This window comes from Brachypodium distachyon, chromosome 3, assembly GCF_000005505.3.
Source record: "Brachypodium distachyon strain Bd21 chromosome 3, Brachypodium_distachyon_v3.0, whole genome shotgun sequence".
NCBI lineage: Eukaryota > Viridiplantae > Streptophyta > Magnoliopsida > Poales > Poaceae > Brachypodium > Brachypodium distachyon.
In genome coordinates this window covers 9,520,558-9,532,632 of record NC_016133.3, presented here as the reverse complement: position 1 = coordinate 9,532,632, position 12,075 = coordinate 9,520,558, and the positions used below count along the sequence as shown (strand labels likewise).

At 41.9% G+C, this 12,075-nt stretch overlaps 1 protein-coding gene across 1 annotated transcript; it reads left to right on the top strand.

Moving 5' to 3' along the window:
* Window positions 1-658: 658 nt before the first annotated feature.
* Window positions 659-11,681, top strand: LOC100823586 (apoptosis inhibitor 5-like protein API5). Its single transcript, XM_003572981.4, has 16 exons — window positions 659-876; window positions 963-1,127; window positions 2,211-2,307; window positions 2,393-2,458; window positions 2,958-3,037; window positions 3,117-3,191; window positions 3,300-3,449; window positions 6,329-6,394; window positions 6,485-6,550; window positions 8,361-8,471; window positions 8,621-8,707; window positions 8,789-8,895; window positions 9,630-9,744; window positions 9,950-10,015; window positions 10,855-10,955; window positions 11,041-11,681. The coding sequence occupies exons 1-16, from the start codon at window positions 790-792 to the stop codon at window positions 11,231-11,233; spliced, it is 1,632 nt and encodes a 543-aa protein (XP_003573029.1). The 5' UTR covers window positions 659-789; the 3' UTR covers window positions 11,234-11,681.
* Window positions 11,682-12,075: the final 394 nt, after the last annotated feature.

The window sequence follows — 12,075 nt, the reverse complement described above, 5'->3', positions numbered from 1 at the left end:
GAGTTTCTTATATGTTTGTACTGCAGGATAGCATTGCTGAAACCTCACAAGTCTAAAAGAGTCAAGTGCTTATCAGATCATGCATGTGTCCAGTCCTTCCTTTGTGCGAGTGCGGAACTGATATGAAGATTTTGATCTGTTCAGATATAAAATGCTTTTGATTTGATCAGATATAATTTTTCAATCTATTTGTAGTCGAATATATTCTTCATTTATGCCCAGACATGATCGGTGTTTATGTAAATTTTTTGGAATTGATAGATGTACTAGTCCGTTTGAGACTACAGTTCAGTAGGAAGTGCACAAGTGTGTTATCGTATTTAAATACCACGTCTTATCGAAACAATACTTCAGAGGGGAAAAGATTTCCGGTGGGTTCAGTGGTGACCGGTAGAATACTGTGTAAAGTGAAACCGGTGCATATTTTTTCCTCGATGCCAAGCATTAGGTGAGACCTCGTTCCTATGTATTGCAATGTGCGTGACATTTCAATATTTCACTTTTCTTATTCCCATGTTTTTAAAATCCCGCAAACCGAAGGACCCATAGAGTAGAGATAATTGATCATTTTAGCCCAACCAAATCTGATTAATTTAACTCTGAACCAAACGGAGCGGAGAGCCCCGCCGCCTCTTGCTACGGCCGTAAGCCCGTAACGAACCGCGTGAAGGCGTGAACCCATCTTTCTCATCTCCTTCGCCGCCTCACCTTTTCTTCTCCCCTCCTTTCCCCCTTAACCCTTCCGAAACCCTAATCCCCCAAATCCTTCACTAGCCGCCTCCATCTCTCATGGCGGCCGCCGACGCCGATGCTGCCGAGGTCGAGCGGCTCTACGAGCTCGGCGACCGCCTCTCCTCAGCCAAGGACAAGTCTCAGGTGCGCTCCTCTGCCTTGCCACCGCCCAAGCTCTAGGGCTCCTTCGGTCTAGGGTTTTGATGAGCTTACTGGTTGGGTCCTTGCAGCACGCAGCGGACTACGAGGCGATCATAGCTTCGGTGAAGGGTCACAGTGTTAAGGCGAAGCAGCTGGCGGCGCAGCTCATCCCCCGCTACTTCGGGAGCTTCCCGACCCTCGGCACGCTCGCCATGGAGGCGATGTTTGACCTTGTCGACATGGAGGAGCTCGCGGTTTGTGTTTTTATCTTGTTACTCTCTTCGTAGTTGATGTTGTTTGAAAGATAAGTAGCTCGGCTGGTGCAAGCATTAGTCGAACAACAACACTTAACACCAGCATTTTCGTTTTGCCTGAAGTTGGTCTATGATGTAGAGTCTGCTCCCTGAAAAACTAGAAATTCATTCGCAGAAACTTGATTGACGTTAACCTGGTTGAGTTACTGATTTTAGTTCCTGTAGAATTTGTTGCTCCCTTGCCTGCTTTGAGCTTATCCATTGCTGACACTGGCTTTGATCCTAGGAGACGTGCTAGGAAAATAAATCAGTGTACTTGCACAGAATGCGGTGAAATTGACTTCTTCATTTTGAAGACAAATCAATCCAGAAAAGTTTATGTAATTGGGCTCATTTTTTCTTGAGAATCCTTGGTCTCATTTCCTCCCAACCTTACATTGAGCATTGACCAGAGCTGATCTGTCAATGCTTAGTGCTACTTAAGCAAAAAGCATAGTGTGAATGTGAACAAACGTAGCATCGATTATTATCTAACTAATAGTTAAAATGGGATCAAAGCGACACCTGCAACATAAAGAAGCTGTAATTGAGGAGATGTGATACCGTGACCAACTGAGCATTGCTTGTAGATCATCACATGGTTTAGTTTTTGTTTTCTGTCATTATTGGTGTCTACATGGTTCCCACTTCCCAGTGAACGGACCAACTGATCTTGCAAGTTACAAGGCTATTTCCCATCATATATAAATTAAATGTGAGGACTCACTGCGAGTGTGATCTTTGATGCATCTGCTTGCCAACATGGCTATACTCAGTTACACTTGATTGTTTTCTCTGACATCCTGATCGCTTCAAGTCATGTTAGTCCAGTAATGTAAGAGTTTATCTGGATAGCTGACGTTCGACAATTTTCTGGTAAATGTGCGAAAGAAACCAAATACCTTTGTGTTATTTCCCTCGGAGTCGCTTGCGTTGTTAAAAGGCTGCTGTTATTATGTTTACTTCAGAACAATATGGATTGTAGTCACTAGAAGGTTTCATCTTATCCACATGATTAACTGTCGTCATTAAATTTTCTTACAGATCAGAATACAAGCTATTCGTGGGTTTCCTCTTCTCGGCAAAGATGCAGCGTTTGTTTCAAAAATTGCAGATATTCTTGGTCAGCTCCTTGCAAGTGGTATAACTTTTTTCCTATCTTCAGTTCTTCACCTAGCTCAAATAGCAAATGTGTCTATGGTTCTCAAATTTTGCTTCCATTTTAGAGGAAAATGTGGAGCGTGATGCTGTTCATAAAGCACTCATGTCCCTTATACGTCAAGATGTTAAAAGTAAGCCTCCAATCCTCATTTTTTGGCTGTTCAATATCAAAATGTTTTTATTTTTGTGCTAAAGACAAAAGATTTGTCTGTCTAAACAAGCCTTTATATAACAACTGTATATGATGGATTTCATGATTCTCTACCATCAATGATTTTTCTTGTACCGGATTAATCAAACTGTTCAATTTTCTAGGCTTGCACACAATTATAGGAATACTAACCTGTAGTGTTATGTTTATCAAGTCAGTGGTGCTCTATACGTAGCGGTGCATATTAACTCCTGCATTGTCTTACTTAGCCTCTCTGATCCCAAATTTGTGCTTCGAGAGTTGGGCACAAGATTGTCATTTGTACTATTATGAGGACTAGTGTAGTCTTTCACCAGATTTCTTAGTTCTTGCACAAAGAGCTTAAATGTCAGGTAAATTGGAATAGTGGAGTAACAAGTATGCTGTTGCTTCTAAGTTCTTATTGTTGCTTTTATTAAGGTTTACCTTCCTTGCTCCAGATTCGTTGCAGCCTTTATTTAAGCATGTGGAGTCAGGATCTGAGATTCGTGAAAAGATTATTTGTTTCCTTCGAGACAAAGTAAGTAGCTAGTAGTTACATACGTAGATTGCATTTTCAATCAACTTCATTGCCTGGGTATTAAAATTTTATTTTCCAGGTTTTTCCTGTTAAAGCAGAGCTACTGAAACCTCAAGCTGAGATGGAAAGATATATAACTGATTTGATAAAGAAAGTATGTGCTGGTGCTTTATTTTTTGGCCTTCTGTTTTTTTTTTTTTTTGCTCATTTAGTTCCTATATATGTTGTATGATACCCTTTGACGAGGAATCCTACAATTCAGAGTGTACAAGATGTAACTGGGCTGGAATTTCAATTATTCATGGATTTCCTGCGGAGTTTGAGCATATTTGGGGATTCTGCCCCTCGAGAATCCTTTCAAGAACTAATTGAGATCATTCAAGCACAAGCTGATCTTGATGCGCAATTCAATGTAAGTATTGCTATTTCAACAGTATAAAATAATAATATTGTATGTAGTTTTTAAAATATGTGCTATTTACATGCTTTAGCTGCCAAGTTTAGCTAATATATCTGTGGGATTTTTCGCAGACAAATTACCTTAATATTTGAGATTTGATCGTTCGAACCTTTGAGCTAGGCTAGATGAAGAATTATAAGCATATCATTTCTCTCGTAGGTTAGCAACCTACACAAATAATTGTTATCGCAAATTGGAGTTGCTACACAGCTTTATATAATATCTCTATTGGAGAAGATGAGGAAAAAATCTTAATCATGGACTCTGGTAGTAAACACTTGTGTTGAGTCTCTATGAATCCAGTTGAATTTGAAATGATTCAATTGCTTTTCTTACCTGGCATCCAGCATAAGTTTTAAGTAGGCAGAAGGGACATTGCACATTTCAGCACTCTATGGATAGTTTAATTTGTTCTCTTGGAACCTCTATCTTGAAAATTCTAAGTAGTGGCAAAGTAGAATCTGGGATCATTCGTGGGATTTACTGTGGTGTTTTATTGGTTGGTAATGTGCTAAACTGCTGATCCAAGATGATAGCAATATAAGGGCTAATACTGTGTAAGTTTGCTGCCCAACCACTGCAGTTTTTTTTTTTTGTGTGTGGCTTGCTTCCCTTCTAGAATTTCCCTGGTAGTGCAGGTCTCTATTTTTGTTTTAACATTTATGATCAATTAACCTGGGATAGACTAGTGGGCTTGTGGGAAATAATTGTTCAAGCTTGGAAAAACTAAGTTTGCACTATGATTTCGAGGTGGTACAAATCATGCCTAAACATAATAAGTGCATTGCTTGCTTTGTGACCATGCAGTACACTTGAGGTGGTACAAACTAAGTTTGGGCGGTTTTATGTATGCACTATGCAGCAAGTTTTTCAAGCTAACGGCTTGACTTGCAAATGACATAGAGGCCCAAGCCCTCCTAACTTATGCTTCAATATGATTGTGGCCTAATGGATTTCCAAAAAATGTTCACTCCTACCCTAGACTGTGTTGTCTGTCTGAAGATTCAAAAAACAAAAAAAAATCCATTTCACTCGCTTTCTTTCTACATGCCTTGTATATCAACTGACGTCAGTCAGTTGCAAATCTTAGGGGCACCTGCCTATATATATTTGTTATGTGAAAGTTTGAGTAAATGCAGCATTAGCACATGAACTTGCCAGGTGGGAACATAGTACACGAAACTGTAAATCCTGCATCTGGCACCATGAGCTTGGCACGGGGGAACACTTCAGTCCAAATCTCCACTTGTGGGTCCAGTGACCAATCTCCAGCAAATAGTACTCATGTTCATCCTCCCACTTACAAAGCCGGCAACCGTTAGGTCCGTTACTGTCATTCTAACAGCAGAAATATCACAACTCAAAATACAGAGCATGGAACACAAAAGAATGGCAAGAAAGGGAGTTCATGGCTTACACGCCACACACGTGTAGAAATTGAGGGTGAGGGGTGAGAGGAAAGATTTTGGAATGGTAATGATTTGGGATATGGGATAAATTGTAAAACGACCTGTAGGTTTTGCCACATCATTAGCCGCATCCTGCATGCACCATCCCCTTCCAAGTCACCTGCCAACATGGTGATTTTTTGACCCGTGAGTACTGAAGTGTCCCAAGTGCCAAGTTCATGGTGCTATACATGCAGGATTTGCAACTTGTGTACTTAAGTGTTCCCACCCATCAAGTTCATGTACTCATGGTGCATTCCGCATTTCACTCTTAATTTCCTTGACGTAGCAGGTTGTGCTTTGTGCATTTAATTGAATGGGTTAGGGATCAGTAAACGTATTGATGTCACCATGGTTTTCAAAGCATCGCGTAGGCGTCGCCTAGTCGACGCTTAGGCGTCGAAGCGCCCAGCGACGTCAAGGCGTTGTTCTCGCCTTAGAATTCGAACTAAAGCGTCCAGGGGCGTCGCCTAGGCGCTGAAATCGTCGCCTCCCTCGTTTCTGGACGCTCTCGACAGAAGGTCAGCGGGAAAAAGAAATCGGCGGGGGAAACTGAAATCGGCGGGAGAGGAAGAGAAATTGGAGGGAAAACAGAGTCGGGAGAGAGAGGGGAAGAGATCTCAGAGGGGAACACACCAGCAATTCCAATCGAGGGGAAAAGAGAGAGAGGAGCTCTCTCCTCTCAGCCGCCATGAAGCTTCCCGCCAGATACCATCCTCCTCCCCCGGCCTCTCCCTCTCCGGCATGCGCGGATTTACCGTGCAGGCACATAGGGCACGTGCCCGGGCTTCGTGCCGCCGCCTGCCGGAGCTCCGGCGGCCTCTCGCAGCAGATCCCTGGCCCTGGAGCCGCGTGTGCCCTTGAAGACGACGGAGTCCGACCCCGTTTCTGGCGATATGCCTCGTCTTCGATGGATCTGTTCGATTCCCAGCCTTTCTGGGCCTTCCTTCGGCAGTTGGGCCTTGGGCCTGATCAGTTGTGCCCAGGCCATATTAGTTACTCTAGCGCTTTGCAAAAAGTGACTAAAGCGTCGCCTCGCTTCGCGCTTTGAACGCCTAGGCGTTGAGGCGCCCCCCCAACGCCTTAAACCGCCTGGACGATTTGAAAACCATGGATGTCACACAATCATGCAACTTATTGGTGTTGTATGTTTATCCCTTTTCGTTGGCAGTAGTTGCCAGCTTGCCATTTTCTTCTGTGTGAGGTTCATTTCTGAAGATAACTTCTTTCTGTTTCTTGTAGTTGTCAATTAGTCTATGATCCACTGGTCAATTGGGAAATGAATTACATAAATAACACACATGGATTTATGTGGTTTTGGGCATGTGTTTTTTTTTGTATGAAACCAATTGTGGATTTTGCTTAGCATTCCTGTTCTTTCAGGTTTCTGACGTCGACCATATTGAGAGGTGGACCTCATGCATGTATATGGCTATTCCTATCTTCACGGTATGGCGAATTGTTGTTCAAGAATCATGAAATCATTTATGTTCCAGTTTCATATTTTTGTGTTTTTTACTCTGGTCGCCTGGTGTGCAGAGAGGTGCATCTAGCAGCAAGTTCCTCAATTATTTCGCTAAGCAAATTGTTCCAGTTTTCGATAAGGTAAACATACCTTATTTCTTATTATGCAAATTTGTGCAACATATTTCATTCTGTTTTTGTTGTTTGTACTTTGTATAGTATCTTTGCTTCATAGGATGACACTAAATACTTATTTATTATTATGCACATTTGTGCAACAAATTTCATTCCGTTTTTGTTGTTTGTACTTTGTATAGTATCTTCGTGAAGAGATGATTTTTTTATGCCTTCTTGGCTTCAGAAACATTTGCACTCCATTTTGAACCACTATTTTGATAATAATGTGTCCTGGATCATTTTTTGTTAAAGAACAACATCTGGCAATCTAGCGCACTTCCTGTTTTGATTAAGCTCAGCAGTTCATGCTATTTCAAATTGAGATTGGCACCTGTCTTTTAATCTTATGCTGTAACTGACCTCCCCCTCAACAGATACATAAGGGTATGGTTTTGTAGACTAATAAGGGTGTGTTTGCTTTTGTCTAAGCTTGCGCTACCAAAGATTTGGCTAGCCAAAATATTGATTAAGATTTTTCTCCCCATGTGGTATATTTTGGCAACAATCGAAACATACCCTGAGTAACTGTTTTCACCTTTTGTGTACTCAAAGTTCCAGACTGTTCACTGAAAACTTTCTGACATCCAGCTGAAGCGGTTTGTTTTTTATGTACTTATTTTAATGAAATAAGTCCATTTTACCCCCCTCAACTAATCGAGAAGTCCAAAAAACACCCTAAACTATGAAACCGGGTATTTAACCCCCCCGAACTATCAAAACCAGGCACCCAAGCCCCCTGTGCCTGTTTCCTGCTGGTCTGGGCGGTTTTGACCATGTTGACCGCCATGCTGGCATGCCAGGCTGGCAAGTGGCTGTCCCGAGCCCATCTGCCCAGACTTCTCTCCCGTCTCTGTCTTCTCTCTCACTCTCTTCTGTTCTTTAGCTCCTGCGACCAGAGTTAGCCGTTATTCGATTCGGTTTTCCTTCCCTTTTCCTTCCTCTGCTGGTTTCCCTTCTGATTTTTAGCCTTAATCATCTTCTCAAATCTGTTTGCAATTCTAGTTGCAGTCTAGGTCATCTTCCATTGCTCTGTAAGAACAGAAGCAAATGCAGCAAGCTAAGCATCGAGCAGAGGAGCAGAAGGAGAGGGAGAAAAAAGAAAAAAAAAAGCAGACGAACTCACTGAGCAGCAGCCGCCGGCGTTGGGGAGGAAGAAGAGGGGCGGGCGCAGGTTCCAGCAGTCGATTAGCAGCCGCCCCAACGCCCAGTGTCCGCCTCCGCAAGCCCTGTGTCGTCCAGCCCCCGCCGACGCCAGAGCTAGGGTTCCCGATTTGGAATTTGAGAAGAGAGATAGAGGTCTGGGCGCGGGGTTAGGAGGGCTCGGGACAGACACTTGTTGCGAGCATGGCGGTCAACATGGTCAAAACCGCCCAGACCAGCAGGAAACAGGCACAGGGGGGTCGGGTGCCCGGTTTTGATAGTTCCGGGGGGGGGGGGGGGTTTAAATACCCGGTTTCATACTTTAGGGTGTTTCTTGGACTTATCGATTAGTTGAGGGGGGTAAAATGGACTTATTTCTATTTAATTAATCAATATCGTTCCCATATTGAGCACTAAATTGCTTGGTCTTTTTAACATGGGTATTGACAAATTGATATCAGAAGAATATACTATGCTTTTTAGTTTCTAGTTTTTTTTATCGATTTTGTTTAGTTTTACTTATGGTGTGGGGTTGTTCTTTGTTATTGAAGCATGACATTCTCTAATCATGACTGTTTTTGCATCTCGTTTTGTGTGTTTAAGTATTAAGCTTTCCTTTTTGCATTTTCTTTAGATTCCTGAAGAGAGGAAACTGGATTTACTCAAGACTGTTGCTGCTAGCTCGCCATTTGCTGCAGCACAAGATTCACGTCAGCTGCTTCCATCCATTGTTCAATTGCTAAAGGTTTGCACATTTCTTTTCTGATAAGTTTCTAAGTTCTGTTTGCAAGGTTTATTTTGTATGCTAGAAGATGTGGGTGAATTCCCCTTAATTACAGTTTATTGAGTATTAATAAAAATTTCTAAGTTGATCTTTCCATTATTGTTTTACAGAAATATATGCCTGGGAAGAAGGTTGATGATATCAATCACAATTATATTGAGTGCTTGCTATACTCTTTTCACCATTTGGCCCATAAGGTTAGATACTAGAAGTATTCGTTACCATATCAATCGTGCCATTTCTTCATGGACCTTGCCCTGACCTAATATGCAATACAGACTCCAAACACTACAAACAGTCTCTGCGGTTACAAGATTGTTACTGGACAGCCATCAGATAGACTTGGAGAGGATTTCTCATTATTTTACAAAGATTTTACCGAGAGGTACCTGCAGTTTTGTGGTTGACATGCATTCCCGATGGTGCAATATTCAATTGATGCGCATGGTTTATTTGTTAGTCTGTGCATTCCTTTTAAAACCCGACCTAGGGAAGAAGTTTAGTAGTTAGTTGCCCCACATTTGCATGCTTCATGTTCATGTCTCACCAACTGCTTACTGCATTACTTTTATACACTATCATCAACCTGATTAAATTGTTAGTAGCTTCCCTAATATTGAACTCGAAAAACATGCTCCGAAGGATATTAAGTCTCCAAATTGAAACTTCCATGGTGGTGGTATGGTACAATTTTAAGCCCAAAAGAAGTCCAGTGCCTGCTATAAATGATATCCACTCTTAAGTAATTAGGTTGACAAAGCCAATCATCTGTGAGTACAAATCCTAACGGCTAGGGTGTATTACTCATATGTTTGGACAACATCATGTGCGTGAATGTATGAGTAAATTGGAATGAATGATTGGAATGTGGTATGGTCTGGCTGACATGATACCAGATTTCCTGACTCCTGAGGCCCAAAAATTAGAAAATTTGAGCAACATAGACAAATGTGGTGCCACTTAGTTGGCTTTGCTACCTCGCTAATGTGTGACATCGTTATGTTGCACAAATTTGTTCCTCCAGTAGAGCATTGGACATTTCAGTCCCATACATGATGACTCTTCATACAACATGAATTCTGTGATGTTTGTGTGTTTCTGATTGTTGCAAGTGCCCAGGTTAACTGGCACCGAAGAGACAGTTCGAGCAAGCTCAAAGAGACTAACCCAGGGAATGTCAGATTTCAACAAGGCAATATCTTCAGCAAAGACAGAAGAGGAGAAAGCTAAAATTGTAAGTTTTGGATGCTTGCGTTTACTGGCTCCATTGCCTGTACCACATGTTGAACCAACATTATTACTGCAGCAAACATATGATTGATCCGAAACCTTGTACCGTCATGATCTACAAGATTGGTCCTACACATATTTCCTGGCAAACATATGGATCACATTTGTTAAGTAACACTCCCTGCTAATTTGATGTGTTTATTTTGCAGAAAGCGGATCAGCAGAAATCAACAACGACGATGCGGTCCTATAATAACATACTGGCAATGTCACAGGTGATTTCTTTGTTTTACATGAGAAGGACTTTTGCAGGATTATAGCTTCTCTGTGGGTGTTATAAGCCTGCTTGTCATTTCTGGACGAACGGGTTTCGAAAGGTGAAGATTTGGCATGAAAAAATTAGAAGGGTTCAGAGGGAGGGAGGGTATTTCTTCTTGCTTGTTGTAGGCCACAATGTGCCCTTAACTTGGAAACAAACTCACTTCCTATTCTATCTCCTTCCTGATTCGCAGGAGGTACAACACCGATCCCTATATAGAGATAACGACTCAGCCAAATCACCTATGATGAAAACATCATTTCCTGTTCTATTTATACTCTTGTTAATTTTTCAATCTCTAACATGGTATTCTTATGAAACATGGGGGTCAAATGTAACACAAAGCTAAAAATCTATGGTGCTGGTAATAGCCGTAGCATGTTCACATCCCAGAATAAACACATAACAGTTACATGCTTATTTCTGAAGATTATCAAACAATGACTATAATTTTTATTTTGCATTGAAATGCAGAAAGATAGCTGTATTTTTATCCAACTTCTGTGGACATAAAGTCTTTTCATGCGGTGCAGCCTAAATAACACTGAGCTTATTCAAGCTATGCGCTGTGTTCGAATTTCTAGTTCGGTGTTTGAGGTCGTTTCAGGTCTAAAATGCTATTTGACAACTGTCCCTAGTTTTTTTTAAACTTTGCCACCATCAAGTCACGAACGATATGTCTCATGTACATTCTTTGTTGATACTCATATATGCGTGTTACAAGAAAGTAATCTGATATTGTTCACAGAAGGTCTACTGTGTCTAACAATAAGTGGTGAATGTTATTCGTTTCAGCCATTGCATGCGAAATCCCCTGTATTCATGGGTGATAGGAAAATTACTCTCTCATGGATGGAACAGCCAAAGAAACAAGCAGCTACAACGGCAGGGGCAGGGTTAGATGTCCACTATCAGATATTCCATTTCATTCAGATCTATTTGCATTTCTTGTTAGTCAATTCTAATTTGGTTATCTTTCAGAGGGAAGAGGACTCAACCTGCTAATAATGGGAATGCCCCTGCAAGCAAGAAGGGGCGAGGAGAGGGAGGAATGCATAACCAGCTTGTGAACAGAGCTTTTGAAGGGTTATCCCGCGGTGGTGGTAGAGGCAGTGGTAGAGGGCGGGGCAGAGGAGGCCGAGGAGGGCGAGGAAGATCGTGGGGTTATCGTTGAGATCAGCCAGAAATGTATGCATTCCAAGGGAGAAGAGATCAGCTTTCTGCTTCCATTTGAGAGTAATGGCAGAAGTCGTGTTTATTTGGATTGTGTGCTTCCCTGGAGTTAGCTTTTCTGTATGCAGCAAGGTGCAATATATGATCCTTCAAGGTGCATCACTGATATTTGCAGACAGAAAGCACTAGAGCTCATACAAAGGATGCTTATCATTTGTATACCCTAGCTATTGGCTTACCAGCCATAGGTATCAATCTAGCTCCGGCCCTTTGTTAGTTGGCCAATTTCACTTGTTTTCGGCGTTTGATTGTCTAAACAGCACATTTAATTTTAGAATCTGTTTCTAGAGTATTTATTTTATCATTTATCCAAGATTGCAGAGACGCATCCCTTTTCTTCTTTTCTTGTTTACATCCTCCATCTTAATCTGATGATGTGTTGTATCGTATCTTCCCAGAGGCTCAAGTTTACCTTCACTTGTGTTTGGGTGTAGGCGTAATTTAAGCAAACTACGGTATGAAATGCGAGCATGAAGTTTATGAAGATATTGTAGGTGTGAGCTGTCCATCCATTCTCATGTATCTTCTCAGGTGTGCTTTCTCGCTGTATGTGATGTTCCTGGCCTTGGCCTCATAAGAATGCTTGTGCTTCGAGCATGGATAGTCATAGTTTGTAAGAGCTGAGCGGCATGTACAGTCAGTACAGATACCTCACGAACCAAAGAACGTACACATATGCAGCTGGCCAACTGCACTTCCGGGCTGATATACTCAAGCCAGCGTTGGCGATATACTCCCACTCTCCCACTGTTGATCACGACCCGTGGGTGGAGCTCTCACATT